Source organism: Cetorhinus maximus, chromosome 2, assembly GCF_964194155.1.
Source record: "Cetorhinus maximus chromosome 2, sCetMax3.hap1.1, whole genome shotgun sequence".
Classification (NCBI taxonomy): Eukaryota; Metazoa; Chordata; class Chondrichthyes; order Lamniformes; family Cetorhinidae; genus Cetorhinus; species Cetorhinus maximus.
Window position 1 is genome coordinate 38,152,080 of NC_135880.1, and position 22,474 is coordinate 38,174,553.

Genomic DNA, 22,474 nt, shown 5'->3' on the forward strand with positions numbered 1-22,474 from the left:
AGTTCATGTACTTGCATGTGAAGAGGTCGTAACAAGTAAATTCCCCCCCCCAAATTTTTACCTTTGTAATAAAAGCCATATCCAAATAACATTGGAACCGGCAACCATCTAGCCCAGCTAATGTTCTTTTCAACACCTCCATTATTGGCAAATTGGGGAAATTAATAGCAAAACAAACTGGACCCTTATCTATTTTCATACATATGTGAGAACATGTTCATAAATCTGTTCTGTATACAATATTGTGACCATTTATATATGATTCCGTAGCACTTTTTGATGCATAGCCTAATAATTGTTCTGTCCCAGGTCACTTCATTTAGACCCAATAACCCAGAAATATAGACCTCGAGGCAGTTTTCAAACCTTGGGCATTAGGCACTGTAGACAGTAATGTCGTGATAAGGTCATTCAGATATTGCCCAGTCAACAACTATACAAGTTTCGTTATGCATGGTGTTAACCAATTGGTTTGGTTATGATAATGAACATGACATCCTACATGGTGGCAGCAAAGAACAGAAAGTAGAGATCAAGGACAAAATGCTAGTAAACCCTCTACCATTGCTGAAACCTTGCATGTGATGGACAATAGAAAAATCATAGGTTAAATAATCAATAAAGCAAATCTACAAAACTTAATACTTGGGAACGAAACTGGAATGTACTATATATATTTATTATAGGAAGGAACATATAGTTGCAGGTGGTAGGATGCAGGTAAGCTTGGTAGTACAAGGAATGGTTAGAGCATGTTTACTAATCAGGGTGGTGTAGCACAGACTTAGAAAGAACTCATAACACAGGCAGCAGGTGAAGCTTTAAAATTGGGTAGGTGCATCAGTCTTGTCTACACATCAGTCATGCCCATTTCTCCATGCTCTTCTGCAGAGCCTGTAGGCTGACTTTCCTATTGGCCTATTTCCTATCCCTAAATTACAAAATTCAGAATGACACAAATGCATTTTCAACACCTTCTCAGGACTACAGAATGGGATCCTATCTGTTCTGTCCAGGCTGTGGAATATTGACCTGCAATTGTTATGTTCCAGCAGGATTCTGGGAAGGCATGAGACTCGATGAATTTACTTTGTTTCTGCTCAGGGGTCTTGACTGCTGCTCCATCCTGTAACAGCCTGACCCTTGAAATAGTACTGGGACAGTTGGCTGGTGTAAAATAAAGCCATCATGACTGCTGCTTATCACAAGTTTACCTATACGATTCTTTTCCTAAAGTCCAACACCATTTGTGTACACATGGAATCAAAGCCTTCCCCATTCATGTGTGCCATGGGTTAATTTAGGTTCCTTGAGGGCTTTGTATGTACCATTGAAGAGGTCCTGTAATTGTGATAGGCCTGCCAATTGCTAGATGTTCTGCATCTGTTCATGCTAGTGCCTCCTTTCCACAAACAAAGTGAGAAAAATGCTTTGTTGGCATACAGACTTTATGATCTGTATCATTGAGCAATGTCAGATTAATATTGCAACTATTACCAATGGTGGTTTAATGTAGAGAGCTCAGTGCTGTGCTGAGTTTGAGCAACAGGCACGGTTGTTGGATCTTATCTATACATCAGACTCCCACCTCACAAACTCCTTTTATCAGTGACAGCTATTAGTAACCACATCCCCCCGCCCCCCCTGACTGAACAGTGTGGTTAGAGCTGAGATTTTTCACCGGGTGGCAGCAAAGATGTGGTTGGAGGTCTGTGCAAAGGGAGTCCTGTACTTCAAGAAATCAGCAGCACGCTAGCAGCAGAAAATGATTGGGAGATCAATAAAGCAGAAACAACACAATGGCAGCGTAAAGAACAAAACAGCAAAAAGTCAACTTTCAACAAACAAGGCAAACCAACTTCAGAAATGACCATTCCCAGGCCTGTAATAAGGCCACATAAATTCACAGTATGTTCTTAAAAACTATGTTGATTACAGAAGTGGAACATATGTTGTATGTCTAGTAGGTCTCACGAAGAGGTTCTGAGTCTTGTTTGTTGAAAACTAACTGTTTATTGATAAGATGGTTGATGAACAATGGCAGACTTTAAGAAAATAGTTCATGACTCTCAACAAAGATATATCCCAGTGAGGAAGAAGGATTCAGGGAAGGGGATTAAACCAACCATGGTTAACCAAGGAAATTAAGGACAGTATCAAATTGAAAGAAAAAACATATAATGTGGCAAAGATTAGTGGTAAACCAGAGGATTGGGAAAGTTTTAAAAACCAACAAAAGATGGCCAAAAAAAGGGCAAAAATGAACTTTGAGGGAAAACTAGCAAGTAATATAAAAACAGACAGTAAGAGCTTCTTTAAATATATAAAAAGGAAGAGAGAGGCCAAAGTGAACATAGGCCCCTTAGAGAATGAGGTTGGGGAAATAATGGGGAACCAGGAAATAGCAGAGGAGTTGAATAAATACTTTGCTTCAGTCTTCAAGGTAGAGGATACTAATAGCATTCCAAAAGTACTAAATAATCAAGGGGCAAAAGGGGTGGGGCGGGGGGAGGGGGGAAGAAAATAAATACAAGAACTATTGCTAGAGAAAAATTACTAGGGAAACTAATGGCTGATAAGTCCCCTGGACCTGATGGGTTCCACCCTAGGATATTAAAGGAAGTAGCTACAGAGACAGTGGATGCACTGGTAGTAATCTTCCAAGAATCCTTAGATTCTGGAGAAGTCCCAGAGGATTGGAGAACGGCCAATGTAATACTGTTATTCAAAAAGGGAGGGAGACAAAAAAACAGGTAACCATAAACCAGTTATCTTAACATCTGCCATTGGGAAAATGTTGGAGTTTATTATAAAGGATGTAATAGCAGAGCATTTAGAAATACATAATCTAATCAAGCAGAGTCAGCATGGCTTCATGAAGGGGAAATCATGCCTAATGAATTTATTAGAATTCTTTGAGGAGGTAACAAGCAGGATAGATGGAGGGGAACCAGTAGATGTAATATATTTGGATTTCAAAAAGGCGTTCGATAAGGTACCGCCCATAAGGCTATTTAATAAGATAAGAGCTCATGTATTGGGTGTAGTATATTAGCATGAATAGAGGATTGGCTAACTAATAGAAGACAGATTTGGGATAAGGGGGGCATTTTTGGGATGACAATTTGTAACTAGTGGAGTGCCACAGGGATCAGTGCTGGGGCCTCAATTATTTACAATGTATATTAATGACTTAGATGAGGTAAGTGAATGTACTATTGCCAAGTTTGCGGATGGCACAAAAATAGGTGGGAAGGCAAGTGGTGAGGATGACACAAAGAGTCTGCAGAGGGATATAGACAGGTTAAGTTAGTGGGCAAAAACTTGGCAGATGGAATATAATGTGGGAAAATGTGAGATTATGCACTTTCGGAAGAAGAATAGAGGAGCTGAATATTATTTAAATGGAGGAAGGTTGCAGCACAGAGGGATTTGGGAGTCCTTGTGCATGAATCCCAAAAAGCTAACATACAAGTTCAGCAGGTAATAGGGAAGGCAAATGGAATGTTGGCCTTTATTTCAAAGGAAATGGAGTATACAAGGCACTAGTTGGACCACACCTAGAATACTGTGAACAATTTTGTTGCCCTTGTCTAAGGAAAGATATACTGGCATTGGAGGCAGTCCAGAGAAGGTTCACTAGGTTGATCCCCGGGTATGGAGGGATTTTCATATGAGGAGAGGTTGAGTAGATTGGGCCTGTACTCATTGGAGTTTAGAAGAATGAGAGGCGACCTTATTGAAACATATAAGATTCTTAGGAGGCTTGACAGGGTAGATACTGAGACGTTGTTTCCCCTTGTGGGAGAGTCCAGGACCAGAGGGCATAATCTCAGAGTAAGGGGCATCCATTTAAAACAGAAATGAGGAATTTCTTCTCTGAGGGTAGTGAATCTGTGGAATTCTTTACCGCAGCGGGCGGTAGAGGCTGGGTCGTTAAGTATATTCAAGGCTGAGATAGATTTTTAATCAGTAGGGGAATCGAGGGTTATGGAGAAAAAGCAGGAAAGTGGAGTTGAGGATTATCAGATCAGTCATGATCTCATTGAATGGTGGAGCAGACTTGATGGGCAGATTGGCCTACTTCTTATGGTCTTAAAACATAATTATGCACATATATACAGGGTATAGCCCAAGCTATGAGTTAACCCAGGTCTCTATCCAGTCCACAACTCTCTCTAGTCTCAGGTCATATGTCTCTTTACATCATACTGTGGGCGGTACTGTTTTCCAGTGCCTGGTTCAAGACTGTGAGGTCCCAGTCAGGCTCATGGTTAAAATGGTGAGCACTTCTTGAATCATGTCATCAGGACATGACTTTGCCACTGAAATTAGGCTCCTGTTCCTCTGAAATGGGTGTCCTTCCATGCCTAGATTCATCTAAGTTAAAATGGTGAGGGTGGGAAAATGGTATTAACATAATAACCTCCCCACTCCCTGCCCATCCCATTCCTGCCCAGAAGCCTGGATTAAACCCAACCCTCCTAGTGCTTTTTTAAATCAGTCTTTGTTCCTACGTTACAACAATGGCTTTATTTCAATAATTATATCATTGGCTTTAAAGCACTATGGAGCCTCCGACGGTGGTGTAAGGCATTATGTAAATGAAAGATTTTCTTTTACATGGGGGAAGAAAAATAATTTGAAAGCACTCTTCATAACACGTTGTTGAATAAAGTCATTATTTCAACAATGTCCTTCATGGATCTACTCATGAGTCACCTTCATCCACTGTGTCCAACTTAAAGAGGTTCTAACTAACTCAGTGGCAGAGGGTGTTCAGGCAGGATGGATGTTGAATTCTTGGGCAGCAGGATAAGAATGGAAATCACTATGCTGCTGCTTGATTAGAAGGCCCTTTTGTTACTGGATCCTCCTCCAGTCTTTCTCCAAGTTACACTATGCAAGCTGTTCTTGACAAAGGGCATGTCCTTGTCAGGGGACATGTCAGCTGTGTAGTCCCCCACCACCAACCTAGAGTTTTCTGGGAAGAATATGCACCTGATAGATTAGAAATTGGCACGAAAAAGCCCGTATAGATGTGCAATCAGAAAACAAGGGCAGATCCTATGTTACCTTGCATTATGAAAGGTAATTAGATGACTAAAAGTTGGAAGAACAGGTTGACTCTCGCATCAATCCATTCAACCACATTGAGGAGAAATCAGCAACTTTGCTTCATGCTGCTCCAGGATGTAGCTATGTGGAGCTCTCTCGAGTTCTCTGAAGACCTTTCTGCAGGTCTGTACAACAATGATGGCTGCTGAGCCAGAGTACCACCCCATGGAGGGTGATTCAAATAATGGGTCCACCCAAATCTCACCACCAGTGCTTTGCAAACCTGTACATGGAGAAAGGTATCAATTTTAGCACACTAAGATACATTGATAAAACATTATTGTATTTAATTATATTTATTGTTGCACATTTTGTCCCAGTACTGAACAGAATTACTATGGCATTGTCTATAAACAATTGTATATTTTGTTACAATTTTTCTACTTGCATATATACACATTGGTATATGTATGCTTCACATTAGAGGTTGATACTTGTTTTACTTGTAATTTTGTTTTTGGTCCTTCGTGTGTTTATTTTTCTCATTGTTAATTCAGTCTCACTTTGTTTGCAGTTGTGACTTTACAGCATGCTGCCTAGTCACCCCATTAGGTTTAACTGTAACAGATTCAGAACGTTCAGCCTCCATTCCACACGTTTTTTTTCTCACACATGTCCTTTTATCACATAGTTCCTGCTAATATATTCACACTTGAATACAACTGACTCTTACCAGCTGCACTGAAAGATTACTTTTGTATACACGCATTGCATTTCCAACCACTTTCGACTTAAAGGAAAGGAAAAACGACATGGCGTACTTAGTAAATAGTATTGAAATAGTTCAGAGTGAAGTTGAAGGAATTTTAGCACATTCAACGGTGAACATACCAACAATGCAGAGGAACAATCAACAAAGCAATATAATGATGAACCATATACCAAAAACAGCAGAACACAAATCGAAGGGAGTCATGATCAAACTGCACGGCACTCTGGTCAGGCTGCATCTCAAGCATGGTGTCTAGTTTCAGTTACCAAGACACATGGGACTATTAAAGGCAGTGCAGAGAAGAACCATGTAGTTGATCCCTAGTGTCAGAGGCTAGAGTTATGAAGAAGGATTGGAGAAATTTGAGTTTTTTAGCCTTGAAAGGTGACATCTAAGAAGTGATTTTACATATTTAAGATAGTTAATCATCTGGAAAATTGAAATCTGTAAAATTACTTTTAAATAAATTGCATGAATGTGACAAGGGCCACAAGTTCAAACTGGTAAAAGGCAAATTTAGGACTAATATCTGGAAGTTCTTTGTCACACAGAGTGATTAATAATACATGGAACAGACCCCTTGATAGAATACTTAGGCTTAGAGGCTTCATTGTGTCAGCCTATTCATGAGTTCATGAGGCAGCCAAAGCACATGTGCTAGATTTTCCTGAAACAGGTCACCAATGGCTGAAGCTTGTGGGGCACCACTCCACATTAGTATGGTTGACTAGGACACATTCCCACTCTTACTGCCTGCCATAGGCATATTGGAAGGATTTACAGGGTGACATTCAATCTGATTAGTTGCACTCAACCTGTTTGGCCACATTATGAATACACCTTCCTTGGCTATCAAGTCCTGGAGCGGGACTTGAACCCAGAGCTTCTGGCTCAGAGGCAGCGATGCTACCCACTGCGTCACAAGATCTCCACCTTGATAGAATAGTGGAGGCAAAAACCCAGGAATCATTTAAGAAACAATATAGATACTGCAATAGGGGGACATTAGGATACACCTGGATGAATGTGCTAAGATGCAAAAAATGGCCCATCTCATTCTTAACTATTCTGTGACTTTATTCAGAATACTTCATTAATATAGGGCAGCTGTGTTGGGGTTGTTACACATATTGGTCAGAACACTAATGTAGGTGAAACCCACAAGTGTTAGTGCATATTTCCACATAGATCAGCATGGAATGCAGAAATAACTTACTTGGTACATTCAATCACATTTCGCAAAATAAATTGATTGCCGTTATATTGACGTCAGGCTTTTGGCACAGATTAAGTAAGGCCTTGGCAAAGTGTAACTTAAAATATCAAATCAGAATATATCAGTGTGACATAAATTAAGGGATCTCACTCTCACAATAATTTGTTGAGCTGATTTCATTTCACTAGGAGAAAAGATTTATTTCCGTGTTAAGTATTTATAGAGTTAGTAAACCTACTACTGCCCAGAGCTGCCTTAATGCCCCAACTGTCATTTATTAAAACGATGACAAATTGGTGAATGTAGTTAGAATATTGCCCCTAATTCTTCCAAGTGCCTAAAACTTTGAAGAAAGAACTCTGTAGGAAATGAAAGGCTTACTTACATATATGGTTTTAGGATAATAATTGCAGAAACAGTACTCTCATTGTGCCTTCTCTCAACAAAGGTGTACCTGTTCTTTTCCTTACTCTGTGATATTCCTCAGGAATGGTACTAAAATTTACTTGAACATGACAAAGTCAGTGTCGAAACTCAAGAGTTGTGTGCTATTCGGTTTGTAATTGGGACACCACCATGAAAATTCAATATAATTTCCTGCACGCTGTACATCAAGTCTTCCTGCATTGTATAGGATTTATATTACATTACAAATTTACAGTCACTTGAACTAAAATAGAATCTCTTAATGGCTTTGCTTGAGTCATGAGTTAAAGTGAGGTTGGCAAACAAACATGTTGTCCTTTCACCTTTTTTCTTTTAAAGGTCAGGTGGAAGTCGCAGACCTTTACACTTGCATTCGTCGAGGGTCTTCCAGTACTTGTGGTTCTCAGCTAAGTGCTGTATTAATTTAGGGAGGTTTGCAAATGCTGAAAGGAAGACAGTTGAAATGACATGAAAATAATCATTAAATTATTGAAAAGTACTTAATTCAACACAACATGACCATCTTTTCTAATAAAACACAAATGTAACATATTAAAAAAGACAACTTGGTCTTTTTAAATAAACATAGTTACAGTGTATTACTCTGAGGTACTGCATGTGTAAAACTGCATTATTTTTATGATATTGGGTCTTTCATTTAGGATTTATACATCTATATATAGTTTCCACTATACTCATATGTGCCAGAATTCAAATACCTGCTAGTAGGAAGCATCCTCTCCATTCCCACCAATTCCTGGCAAGAGAGCAGGCAAGTATTCTGCTCCCAAACCTCTGTCAATAGCATTCTGAAACTAGCTATGAAGGAAATTGCAAGAATTTCTTGTGTTGATTTTTTTGCTCCTTCACAGCATGTGGCTGGCTGGCTATGTGCCCATGTTTGCTTGACCACTTCCCTGCAGGGTTCTAACTGAACATTTTAACGTGGGTAAAAGTGGCCAAAATCTCCATTACCAATCACTCTAATTGACCCTTTGGCATTCCTGAAGAGAGATTTTAAAGCTATTCAAGTTAATATTAATGCTCCCAGGTGCATAATGGGTGGACAATTCATTCTGGTAAATTATGACCCTGAATTTCCTTCGACATTCTGCTACTGTGTTGTCGTAACTTTATTGGAAGTGTGGCAAAACCCCATTTACAAAGTGTGAAAGGGATTTCCAGCCCATTATTGACCATGTCATAGCGGACGAAATTTCCGGGAAATTCAGATTCTCCCTCTGAGCTGGGGTGAATACGTTCATTGAGAAGTATACAACCCAAGGCAGTATGAGGGTCACAATATAGTGACTCTGTGTTTATTGACAGATTAAAAATGACTTAAAAGTCCACATATAAATGATTTAAAAAAAAGACATTCTTACCATCCCAAGCATCAAACATGTCAGTTATAAAATAATCGATAAACGATATTTGAGATTTTGGAATACTACAGGTATTCCGATCAAAGACCGGCATCACAACTGGCAGACCTTGGCGTTTCTCCTCATCTGTCTGTTGACAAAGATGTTGTAATTAATAATTGTTACATGAATGAAGCAGACAATGGTGTCATTGCATAGGGCATGAAGCCTGTAATTTAATTTTGCGCAAAAAAGTAAACTACAGACTGATGACCATTGCGAGGAGCGTTCAAACATGGCGATTTAAGCAATCTGGGGAATTTTCTGACTTTGTGGTCCCATAAGGAGAAGGGAGCCTCACTCGCCCAGACAGCATATGAGAAAATTGGATGGCATCAGAATATCTGATACGCACTCCGGGTAGGCAAGGCTCCCCACTGAGAGTGCAAATTAGAAAATTATACCTACTCTCTTTTTCTGATTAAAACAGATGCACAGAGAGTTCCACTTAATACAGATCAAATGCCTTGGTCTAGGCTTTCCCCCTCCCTCTCCAATTTACTTCCCTTGCTGGAATACAGTTTTATGGGCTCCAGTTGCTTTCTGGTACTTTGCCCTATTATTTGCACTTATTATTCAGGTAATTTGACAGTGAGTGTTAGCTGACTGAACCCTCCTCAGCTGACATTTGAACATGCACACTTGCAGCCGTATATCAATCAGAAATGGGGACCCTCGCTGATTTCCTATCCCCTGGGGCACTGAGGCCAACTGCAGTGTTCCAACAGCTTCCCTGGCTGAGATGGCCTAAGTCAGGACAAATGAATTGAACCTGAGCTTTCTCCTTATGGCTAAATTTGAGCGTTTTATTGCCAACCACATGAATGTGGAAATGTTAAAAAATAATGCTGACAGTTACAATTATTTCAGTTGTGAAAATATACTTCCAGCAAGGATACACTAAGAATCTTGCATTATACTAGAAAGCTTATATCATGGATGTTAATGCATTAGAGGTGGTTCAGAGGAGGTTTACTAGATTGATACCTGGAATGAATGAGTTGTCTTATGGGGAAAGGTTGCACAGGCTGGGCTTGTTTCCACTGGAGTTTAGAAGAGTGAAGGGTGTCTTGATTGAGTGACAAGGCGGATGCAGAAATGATGTTTCCTCGAGGGTGAGTCCAGAGATAGGGTCCACTGTTTTAAAATTAGGGGGTGCCCTTTTAGGACAGAGATGGGGAGAATTTTTTTCTCTGAGGGGTATGTGGCTTTGGAATTCTCTGCATCAGAAGGCGGAGGAGGTGGGGGTCACTGAATATCTTTAAGACGGAGGTAGATAGATTCTTGTTAGGCAAGGGAATGAAAGGTTATTGGAGGTAGATGGGAATGTGGAATTAGTAATACATGATCTTATTGAACGGGGGAGCAGGCTCGACAGGCCGAATGGCCTACTTCTCATGTTTATATGTATGCATCAAGAAAAAGAAAACAGAAGATCAATTCCTCTATCAGTTTAAATTCAGCGGGGCTCAGTTTAAGCATGTTGATCCCACCCAACCTTAAATAATGGCAAAATATTGCAATGTTACCTGAGCAAAATATTCTTCTGAAATTCTCCCTGCCCATTCGACACATAACTTCACGGAGCGGCAAGGGTTAGCGACATCAGCGCATTTAATCAACATGCGTTTAATGAGCAGCCTGTCTTCAATTGAGTTCTTTATACTGGACAGACATTCACCATCACTGCATTCACTCTGGAACACAACAGAAATCAGTAATTTGTACACAATTACCAACCATTTAAATCTGTTGCAGCAATTTAGGTTGCAAGGGTAAATCAACAGTTCCATGTTATAGAACACTACCGAGCAATCAGAAAAAACATAAGGTAAACTTTTTGCCCTGAAGTTCTGGGGGTTGACCCACTCTCTAACCACATCTTCAGCTGGAGTTAGGCAGAAGCTCTGGAGAAATGGCATCACTGGCTATTGACACCAGTTCTCAAGAGGTCTTTGATCTCCTGCCAAAGTTAAGCCAGAAGATCAGGAGAACCCCTGTGGAAATTCAGGGCCATTGTGTTAAGTTCCAATAGTTGTTTAGAAATGTAGACCGAAACCGAGACAGACTCCTTCAGACAGAGTTTTAGTGCTTGTCATAAAACTCTCCATAGACCGAACTAATCTCAGCTGTTATCCCTTTTATGAAACCAAATGGGTACTTAGTTAAACAGCCTAATAATTAGCAATTGAACTTCTTTAACTGTTTCCTTCTCTAACACATTGTATTAAACATTGTTTACCTTACAATTAGGTCTTTCTATCACAGAATCAGAATCACACAGTGCAGAAGAGGCCCTTCGGCCCATTGAGTCTGCACCGACACATGAGAAACACTCACAGTCTAAAAGCAAAACTCTAATTCCAGTGACTTCTGTGTTCAAGAGGAAGGGTGCAAGTAATTGTGAATGGAAATTTTCTACTTTGTTATCAGTGTTAACACTGAGCATGGCCAACTCATGCGGAAATGGATCAGATCCAGTGTGAAATTTGCTCTGTTTGTGTTGCATCAACATCATACTTTAGCTGCAACACAGTAGAACACACCAACTGCACCCGTATGACATTTCCATTCCCTTGATCGGTTATTCTATCAACATTCTGAGATTCTAAACTCAATGCTAGATTAAATTCAATTTTGATGTCCTTGTTTAAACTCCACTGCACTCATCCTGTCCAGCAATAAGTCCTACTTACCTAGCAGTCCAGTATATTGGCGTATGTTACCGATCGCACATTTCATTTAAAGCCTTCATCCATATCTTCAAACTTAACTTCACTCATCTATTTGCAATTGCAAAATCTACAATTTTTTCTAGCCCTGTAAGCTCTCACCAAACCATCTTCCTCTCTAGTATTTAGTGCACACCCTGCCTCCTTTTTGCTTAATCATTGACAATGAAGTTTCAGGCACCTGGATTCCATGCTCTGGAATACCCTATCTAAACCTCTCCATCTCTCCACTTATAACTTCTTTAAAAACCTTCTCAAAACCTTTCTTTTTGATGAAGTCATTGTTGTTCTGGCCTCTTAAATCCAGAATAAAAAACAAGGATAAAACACAGGTTATCAAGGGCTTCTGGGCAAATGTATACAATATATTGTGGGCAAAACTGTCGTAATATTTGTCCAAACTGTGGGCCAACCAACAAGAAGGAAGCAGCACTAAAACCTCAAAAGCAGCTTTAACCTGTTGTAGGGAGCTTGCTGAGCATGTTAAATGGCGAGGGGAAGGCATAGCTAGCTGATTTACTCACCAAATCACTAAAGCTTTGGGCATTACTGAGTGAGAAAAGCCAATTTGATTGTCCAGCACTATAAGTACTTTTGCAAGCACTCAGGCAAAAATTGCCCATACTGATCAGCTACTATAATCGGCTGAGGGAAAATATACATTGCTTTACACAAAGGATGTTGAATAAGCAAAATAGCCCACTAAGGGAGATGGAGGATGTTAGAAATTTCAAGAGAGTGAAGGATAGATATTTGGAAGATAGCGCTAATAAAGGGTGTGAGAAATGAAGCGGTGTATGAAATCTGTAATCAGTAGGCCTGACCCAATACTTCAAGATGATCTTTCTTGGTTTTGAACAGTCCTTTATTACAAAGTGTTAGCTGTAGCTCAGCTGGTAGCACTCTTTTCTCTAAATCAGAAGGCTCTGCATTCAAATCCCACTCCAGGACTTGAGTACAAAAATCAAGGCTGATGCTCCAATGCAGTATTGAGGGAGTGGTGCATCTTTTGGATGAGGTGTTAAACTGAAGTTCCCGCCTGCCCTTTCAGGTGCATATGAAAGATAACATAGCACTATTTAAGAAGAGCAGGGGAGTTATCTCTTTTGTCCTAGACAATCTTTATTCCTCAATTGACATCACAATGAGTGATTGGGCTGGATTTTCACAGAGCTGGGGAGACTCCGTGGACCTTTAAAAATAATGGCTGGGATCCGATTCGTCCCCAATTTTCGTCAACATAGGATTAAGGTGTGGGGTGATGCGGGTCACGAGCCCACACTCTGCACACCCAACTTGGCCAGCTCCATTGCAGGGACAAGTATTTCCAACTCCTCCGCAATTTCATGGAGTCGGGCTGACTTTTTAAGGAGTCATGGTTCACAGCCCCTCCGAGGTGTTGTAAACCATTGTCTGGATGAGGAAACCTTTCAAAAGGTAAGTTCAAAAGGTCTTACCCATGTCCCCCATGCCAACCTGTGCCCTTCTACCCACTGCCAATGGCCCCTCATACCTTCCATGCCAACCTATGGCACTTCCATGCCTATTCACCAGTATATACACTATACAGAGCCAATGGACCCTATAGTAACAATGGCACGTACCAGTCATTCATTCATAACTTTATTAAAAAAGCTTCTTTTATTGCAGCCCTACAAAAGTGTCAATCATCCAAACCTTTAAAGCATCAATAGCAGAAACTACAAGCACTTGGCACCTCTTTATCTTGTGCAAATAAATATTGTGCAATTGACAAAATAGATCTCAAAGAAAGAGCTGTCAATTAAGCAATGCTTTCACTTGGGCACAGCTGTTTCAACAGACTAATGGATGTCTGGGCTCTCAGCCAAGAATGCCTAATGAGGCTTGGCTGAAAGCCTAGTATTAAATAAAACGCTGGAATGAATTCAAAGAACACTGAGGCGGGTCTTTTAAACAGTCCGCCTTGGCACTCAGCAGCCCCTGTGCCTGCCTCCAAACTGTTTCCGGAGGTGGGGGGCCTAACTCAGCACTTGCCCCCACCCCCGAATGAAAATGCCGCCCTTGCAAGCATTTTTTCCCGAGACGGGCATGCCAAGCTGGGAAATTTCCTGACTTCTGCTACTGCCTCTAGGTAGATAATCCAGCCCATTATCCTGTCATTTTCATATTTCCTGGAAGGTGGGTGAACAGAGCACAAGGTACTCAAGATGCTCAAGGCTTATATAGGATTTCCTCCCATGAACTGACAATTGTGCCAGCATTAAGCAGATTTCGCTACATGTTGTGCTTTAGACTCCCACTGCACGTGCACATCTAATACATTGTTATAATAATACAATAAAAATAGATTTCTGCCAGGATTATATTTTTTGTAAATTGTGGCATTTATATCCAGAACAATAACTTGCATTTCTTGTCATAAAATGGAAGATGTACCAAACTTCAGAGAATGCCAGTAAAACACAATTATCTTATTGTATTATATTGATAGTTGAAATTTATAGGAATTAGTATTGAAGGTTAGTGTCTACTTTTGCAACTTAGCAGACAGTGTTAATTTCAAAATGCTGCTATATCAGTGCGAGACTTACAATCATTCAAGTTTGAATGAGCTATATCCTGTCACCAATTAATTAATTATTCTACTCATTACTGCATTAACCTAACTTTTTAAACACTGATTATTGCTATGCACATATTTTATACACACTGTATAGATTTTTAAGCATTACCTACTGTGCAATCCCCTGTATTAGTTTGATATCGCTTTGCTTAAAGTTATAAGTAACTTTGCAATTTGTTTCAAAAATAAATTAGCTCATGCCAAACACAACAGCCACATCACCCAGCAAGTGCCCTCTAAAAGCAGACAGTCATTGATAAGTGACTGATTTAATCAACAACACATACAGACAGTAATAGATAAGTAACTGATTTAATCAGCAGGCACAGTAATGTAAGTATCTGACTTAATCAGGAAGTAACACCAATTAAGCAAAATCCAAGACAATGAGCTCAGAGTATTCAGTAAGTGTCCATGCACTGCACATGCATCACCCAGCCAATCATAATCTTATCGTGCACTGCCTGGACCAATTAAAGTTCAGGGATACCACTGACCAGGCTGCGGGTTGTGTTTTGGAAAGGGTTAATGAGCAGTAGCTTTCAGTGACCAAGGCACATCTCAGAGTTCTGTTGAAGGGTCATGAGGACTCGAAACGTCAACTCTTCTTCTCCGCCGATGCTGCCAGACATGCTGAGTTTTTCCAGGTAATTCTGTTTTTTTTAAGGCACATCTCAAGGTTGAAGCTGAAGTTTACAGAGCCTGCCCTCCAGCAGAAGACCACAGAAGTGATGGAGAGGAAGTCCGAGTGTTGACCTGCGTACTAAGCTGATCTGGGAAGCAAGAACCTTAGTATGCCCGTATAATTGCTGCCCTGCTTTGTATTATAACTTAAGTAAAGTTTCCTGAGTCATTCACCAGACTGTCTCCTGCTGCCTAATGGTTAAAGCCTCATATGAACAAGCAAAGTAATTTGTGAGTACAGACTTGCAAAATTAAAGTTTAAATTGTACCCCCAAAATAGTACACTTAACTACAGAAAGGTCAATCAGAAATCATGTGATGGTGAAAATGGTCATTCTATTAAAAGGTCTTTTACAAAGCAGTCTTTTTGACTGGTACTTTAACCATCAGGCTGAGCACCCACCTCCTTCCACCATTGGCCTATCCTGATTGTAATTGGCCACGGGGGAGGTGCCAGAGGACTGGAGAACAGCTAATGTGGTTCCGCTATTTAAGAAGGGTTGTAGAGATAAGCCAGGTAACTACGGGCCAGTGAGTCTCAAGTCAGTGGTAGGGAAACTATTGGAGAAAATTCTGAAGGAGAGAATCTATCTCCACTTGGAGAGGCAAGGTTTGATCAAGGATAGTCAGCATGGCTTTGTCAGAGGGAGGTCATGCCTAACAAATTTGATTGAATTTTTTGAGGAGGTGACCAGGTGTGTAGGTGAGGGTAGTGCAGTTGATGTGGTTGATATGGATTTCAGCAAAGCCTTTGACAAGGTCCCACATGGGAGACTTATAAAGACGGCAAATGCACATGGGATACAGGGTAATTTGATAAGGTGGATTCAAAATTGACTTATAAAGACGGCAAATGCACATGGGATACAGGGTAATTTGATAAGGTGGATTCAAAATTGGCTTAGTTGTAAGAGGCAGAGGGTGATGACAGAAGGATGCTTTAGTGACTGGAAATCAGTGTCCAGTGGCGTACCACAGGGATCTGTGCTCGGTCCCCTATTATTTGTCACTTATATAAACGACATAGATGACTATGTGGGGGGTAGGATTAGTAAGTTTGCGGATGACACAAAGATTGGCCAGGTGGTTAACAGTGAGGTTGAGTGTCTTGGGCTACAGGAAGATATAGACGGGATGGTCAAATGGGCAGATAAGTGGCAGATGGAATTTAACCCTGAAAAGTGTGAGGTGATACACTTTGGAAGGAGTAATTTGACAAGGAAGTATTCAATGAATGGCATGACACTAGGTAGTTCCGAGGAACAAAGGGACCTTGGCGTGTGTGTCCATAGATCTCTGAAGGCGGAGGGGCATGTTAGTGGGGTGGTGAGAAAGGCATAAGGGACAATTGCCTTTATCAATTGAGGCATAGATAGGGAGATCATGTTGGAGTTGTATAGAACCTTGGTGAGTCCACAGCTGGAATACTGTGTGCAGTTCTGGTCGCCACATTATAGGAAGGATGTGATTGCACTGGAGGGGGTGCAGAGGAGATTCACCAGGATGTTGCCTGGGATGAAACATTTAAGTTATGAAGAGAGGTTGGATGGACTTGGGTTGTTTTTGTTGGAGCAGAGAAGACTGAGGGGTGACCTGATCAAGTTGTACAAGATTATGAGGGACGTGGACAGGGTGGATAGGGAGCAGCTGTTCCCCTTAGTTGAAGAGTCAGTCACGAGGGGACACAAGTTCAAGGTGAGGGGCAGGAGGTTTAGGGGGGATGTGAGGAAAAACTTTTTTACCCAGGGGGTGTGAGAGTCTGGAATGCACTGCCTGGGAGAGTGGTTGAGGCGGGTTGCCTCACATCCTTTAAAAAGTACCTGGATGAGCACTTGGCACTTCATAGCATTCAAGGCTTTGGGCCAAGTGCTGGTAAATGGGATTAGGTAGGTAGGTCAGGCGTTTCTCACGTGTTGGTGCAAACTCGATGGGCCGAAGGGCCTCTTCTGCACTGTATGATTCTGTGTGTCCATACTATCTACCGGATGGACTGCAGCAACTCCTAAATCCAAAACTTCTGTCCAGGAGAACAGGGGAAGCAGCTTCATTGGAAAACCATCACCCCCAGTTTCCTGTCCAAGCCACAGACCATTCAGATTTGGACATATATCCTTGCTCCTGGATCAAAATCCTGGACCTCCTTACCCAACAGCACTGTAGGAGTGCTTGCACTGCACAGATCAACAAGCAGGCCAGCAACCACCACCTCAACGGAAGCTAGGGTTGCACAAATACTGTTGGCTTTACCAGTGTCGCCCACATCCAAGACTAAAAAGTGTTTTCTTTTTGTTTGTATATGTCTAAGATACTGACGTCAGAATCAAGGAATGATGTGAGCCTGGGTAAATTTATAAAGCAGTACTTTAATCCAAAAGCTCAGTTAATGTTATCAACTATGTGCAGGAAGCTTGTGCAGTTTATAATCAAAATGCCAATGAGCCTTGAGATTAAATTACTGCCTAGAAATCAATTAAGGGTAGCACTTGTACTATAATAATATAGATAAATTTTATGGAGTGGATTTACTTTTAGGGCCTGTTGTGCCAATCACAGCTGCTAGTCTTGATTGTGACTGCCAGTCTATTCCATGTCATTGATACATGATGATGAGGAGGCTGAGGCTTAAAACTTACATTTGAGCTGGTTTCCTCAATAGAAGTCATAGGTTTGTTGATGCTGTTCACAAATTTGTTCACATGTTCAAAATGCTTTGTCATCTCTGTCGCCAAAACCATGTCAATGATTGCTTGTCGCAACGTTCGAAACTGATTCCTAGAAAAAAAAAGTGGATTCATGATTACTTACTGATATTTTATTGTTGCTGAATCTTGAGGAAAGTCTTGCTGCTGTTTGATTTAAAAATATATATAGCTTTCTCTTTATTTAAATACCTAGTAACAATATATTTAACACATATTTAATTATTCTGGTCCCCGTTTAATGTCTAATCATGATGCTCCAGCCATTGTGAGTGTAGGACAGGCTTGATGCACCAGAACATTTCTTCCTACCCATCGTTTTCAAGTCTTCAACTGTTTCGGCCCTAAGCATTGGATGCTATCCAGTGATGTCCACATCCAGTGAAAGAATTAAAAAAATCCCTTCCCAAATCTCTCTCTCCTCCTTTAAGGAGCTCCTTAAAATCTACCTATTCAAAGAAGTTTTTAGTTACTTGTTTCTAAAATCTCCTTCTTTGGCTTGGTGTCAATTCTGGGACGATTACACCTCTGTGAAGTGCCTTAAGATATTTTACTGCATTAAAGGTGCTATATAAATGCAATTTTTTGATATTCTGATATGAACTTTTGGCCTTCCTCAGGAGAGCAAAAGGAAAGAAAGTACCTTTTAAATTTCTACTTATAACTTTGTTATGATACAGTAGGTAGTACTTGCCAGGCTGACCAAATCCACAAGGGAAACTTGGCCACACTTGATACAACCTTCCATCCTTCTTTAAATAGATTTCTTCCCCTTTAATCTGTAAATCCCATTGTTCCCACATGTCTTTAGAATTTCCTTTTCTCATACTATGAAAAATTTTCATGTTGTCAACATGCCCTTTTCCTTTTGAGAAGAATAAATGTAACAACCTTGCCCTAATTATCTTGTTAGTGGTAAAAATTTATCATGTTTCTTTGAAAATCCAACAACTTTTCCCCTTATCTAAAAATGCAAATTTCATCCACACACTTTGCCCTAGCTCACTCATTACCATTTCAAATGCCCTTTTTACATCTAACTCTTTTGATAATTTCAACCTTGCGTTCTATCTGACCATAATTCAATTAAATCAGCCACATGCTGAACCACACACACACATATACATACGCCTACCTTAGAATATTATGAAAAATGTGATAGTTTCGTGACAGAGTTTAGAGGTTGCATTATTTAACAAACTATATGCACATACTGTCCTGGTACTGAGGACTTTCAGTCGTCTGATAATCTATTGATCAGTCAATCTAACCTTTCAATGTTCTTGAAGATGTTGCACTTGTCATCTCCAGCTGTAAGTTGGAAAGCCAGGGCTGCATGGTGACTTTCCAGAACTGCTGTGTCATTGTACAGTAATGCTAACTCACTTCCCGCATTACACAGGAAGGAGTTGGTGCGCCCTGGATGGTCCACATCATGCACTGTGGCTGCAATGAGCGCTGCAACCTCATCCAACTCATCCAAACTCCCCTGAAAACATAGTAATAAATCAAAGCTGTACAAACCAAGAAAGAAAATGTTTCATTGCCTGGTTTCAGTGAAATTCTAATAATTATGCAATAATGAGAAATTCATGAGTTAATCATAAATGAAAGCATTGATAATTGGGTTTATGCAAATGATAAAATATTACCATTTCCATTAGAGATGTAAGACATCTAAAATTAGAAAACACATTGCCAAAATAATTGTAAAATATTTTTAGGCATTTGAAGATCTTGTCACAATAATTTACGGGATCACTTGTTAAAAATGCTGAGGGTATTTACCCTTCGCCAAAGGGTTTAAAAAGGATGTGGAGAGCAGGAGAGACTTCAGTTTGAAAAGGGCGCAGAGAGTGGGAGAGACTTCAGTTTAAAAATGACGAGGAGAGTGGGAGAGACGTCAGTTTGAAAAGGACGTGGAGAGCGGGAGAGACTTCAGTCTGAAAAGAGCACGGAGAGCGGGAGAGACTTCAGTCTGAAAAGGGTGTGGTGAGCGGGAGAGACTTCAGTCTGAAAAGGGTGTGGTGAGCGGGAGAGACTTCAGTCTGAAAAGGGCACGGAGAGTGGGAGAGGCTTCAGTCTGAAAAGGGCACGGAGCGTGGGAGAGGCTTCAGTCTGAAAAGGGCACGGAGAGCGGGAGAGGCTTCAGTCTGAAAAGGGAGTGGTGAGCGGGAGAGACTTCAGTCTGAAAAGGGCACGGAGAGTGGGAGAGGCTTCAGTCTGAAAAGGACACGGAGAGCGGGAGAGGCTTCAGTCTGAAAAGGGAGTGGTGAGCGGGAGAGACTTCAGTCTGAAAAGGACACGGAGAGCGGGAGAGGCTTCAGTCTGAAAAGGGAGTGGTGAACGGGAGAGACTTCAGTCTGAAAAGGGCACGGAGAGTGGGAGAGGCTTCAGTCTGAAAAGGGTGTGGTGAGCGGGAGAGACTTCAGTCTGAAAAGGGCACGGAGAGCGGGAGAGACTTCAGTCTGAAAAGGGTGTGGTGAGCGGGAGAGACTTCAGTCTGAAAAGGGTGTGGTGAGCGGGAGAGACTTCAGTCTGAAAAGGGTGTGGTGAGCGGGAGAGACTTCAGTCTGAAAAGGGCACGGAGAGCGGGAGAGACTTCAGTCTGAAAAGGGTGTGGTGAGCGGGAGAGACTTCAGTCTGAAAAGGGTGTGGTGAGCGGGAGAGACTTCAGTCTGAAAAGGGTGTGGTGAGCGGGAGAGACTTCAGTCTGAAAAGGGTGTGGTGAGCGGGAGAGACTTCAGTCTGAAAAGGGCACGGAGAGTGGGAGAGGCTTCAGTCTGAAAAGGGCACGGAGAGTGGGAGAGGCTTCAGTCTGAAAAGGGCACGGAGAGCGGGAGAGGCTTCAGTCTGAAAAGGGCACGGAGAGTGGGAGAGGCTTCAGTCTGAAAAGGGCACGGAGAGTGGGAGAGGCTTCAGTCTGAAAAGGGCACGGAGAGTGGGAGAGGCTTCAGTCTGAAAAGGGCACGGAGAGCGGGAGAGACTTCAGTCTGAAAAGGGAGTGGTGAGTGGGAGAGGCTTCAGTCTGAAAAGGGTGTGGAGAGTGGGAGAGGCTTCAGTCTGAAAAGGGCGCGGAGAGCGGGAGAGACTTCAGTCTGAAAAGGACACGGAGAGCGGGAGAGACTTCAGTCTGAAAAGGGAGTGGTGAGCGGGAGAGACTTCAGTCTGAAAAGGACACGGAGAGCGGGAGAGACTTCAGTCTGAAAAGGGTGTGGAGAGCGGGAGAGACTTCAGTCTGAAAAGGGCGTGGTGAGCGGGAGAGACTTCAGTCTGAAAAGGGCACGGAGAGCGGGAGAGACTTCAGTCTGAAAAGGGTGTGGAGAGTGGGAGAGGCTTCAGTCTGAAAAGGGCGTGGAGAGCGGGAGAGACTTCAGTCTGAAAAGGACACGGAGAGCGGGAGAGACTTCAGTCTGAAAAGGGCACGGAGAGCGGGAGAGACTTCAGTCTGAAAAGGGCGTGGTGAGCGGGAGAGACTTCAGTCTGAAAAGGGAGTGGTGAGCGGGAGAAACTTCAGTCTGAAAAGGGAGTGGTGAGCGGGAGAGACTTCAGTCTGAAAAGGGCACAGAGAGCGGGAGAGGCTTCAGTCTGAAAAGGGTGTGGTGAGCGGGAGAGACTTCAGTCTGAAAAGGATGCAGTCGAAGAAAAATTAAAAAGCAACTGTGCTGTCACAGGAAGCTAGTAAGTTGATTGGCCAGTAAGTGCTCAGTCTAAGGGACAGTGTGTGAGAAACCAGCTTAGGACAGGCAAGTTAAGGTAGATCTATAAATAAAAAGAACTAAAACTTTAAAATAAGACACAAAACTTTGAAAACTTTAAAATTTAAATCAAACAATAAAGATTAAAAAAAGCAATAAAAATAGAGTAATTTAAACAAACATCTAAAACACATACCTGTAGCTAAGAAGCATATAACCTTTAGTTGTCAGTGGTACTAGCATTCAATAAACACAGTAAATTGTAGCATACATAGGAAGAAAGTAATGAAAGCAAATTAACTAAATAACATAAGTTAGAATGGCAGGACAGGTGTTATGTTGCAGCTGTGAGATGTGGGAACTTTTGGATGTCAAGGCTATCCATGACAAACACATCTGCAGGAAGTGTAAGCAGCTTGAGGAATTCCAAATCAGGATTATTGATCTGGAAGCTGAAATGCAGACACTGTGCAACATAAGGGAGGGGGAGAAATACGTGAATACTTTGTTCCAGAACACAGTCACACCTCTTAGAAGTGGGTCATCTGTTCTGGTCAGCAGTGAGGGACAGGAGGATGTGACGGTCAGTGAGGCAGGTAATGGAACCAAGCAGACAGTAGGGGAGGAGCCTCAGACTTTGCAATTGTCAAACAAGTTTGAGATGCTCACAACCTGTGTGGATGAAAGCGAAGTCTGCAAGGTGGAGGAGCTGGCTGGCCATGGCACTGTGGTACAGGAAGCCATTGAATCAGGAGAGCAAAAAGGAACATAGTGGTAGTAGGGGATAGTATAGTGAAGGGGATTGACACTGTTCTCTGCAGCAAAGATCGAACGTTCAGATGGCTATGTTGCCTGCCCGGTGCCAGGGTTCGGGACATCTGCTCAGGGCTGGAGAGGAACTTGCAGTGGGAGGATCCAGTTGTCGTGGTCCATGTAGGTACCAATGACATAGTTAGAACTAGGAAAGAGATTCTGCAAAGCCAGTATGAGGAGCTAGGTACCATATTCAGAAGCAGAACCTAAAAGGTAATAATCTCTGGATTATTACCTGAGCCACGTGCAAAATGGCATAAGGCAAATAAGATTAGAGAGATGAATGCGTGGCTCAAAGACTGGTGTGGGAGAAGTGGGTTCTGGCTTGTGGGGCACTGGCATCAGCA

General features: G+C 41.7%; 1 protein-coding gene across 1 annotated transcript in view; it reads right to left on the reverse strand.

Moving 5' to 3' along the window:
- Positions 1 to 5,406: 5,406 nt before the first annotated feature.
- The window catches only part of pde8b (phosphodiesterase 8B), a 298,830-nt gene continuing 281,762 nt past the window's right edge, over positions 5,407 to 22,474 (reverse strand). The window contains exons 19-23 of the mRNA XM_078563415.1: positions 18,888 to 19,105; positions 17,551 to 17,689; positions 10,426 to 10,593; positions 8,858 to 8,987; positions 5,407 to 7,915 (exon numbers count right to left, since the gene is read on the reverse strand). Of these exons, the coding sequence (XP_078419541.1) occupies positions 7,806 to 7,915; positions 8,858 to 8,987; positions 10,426 to 10,593; positions 17,551 to 17,689; positions 18,888 to 19,105 (765 nt within the window). The 3' untranslated portion in view covers positions 5,407 to 7,805. The remainder of the gene's footprint in view (positions 7,916 to 8,857; positions 8,988 to 10,425; positions 10,594 to 17,550; positions 17,690 to 18,887; positions 19,106 to 22,474) is intronic.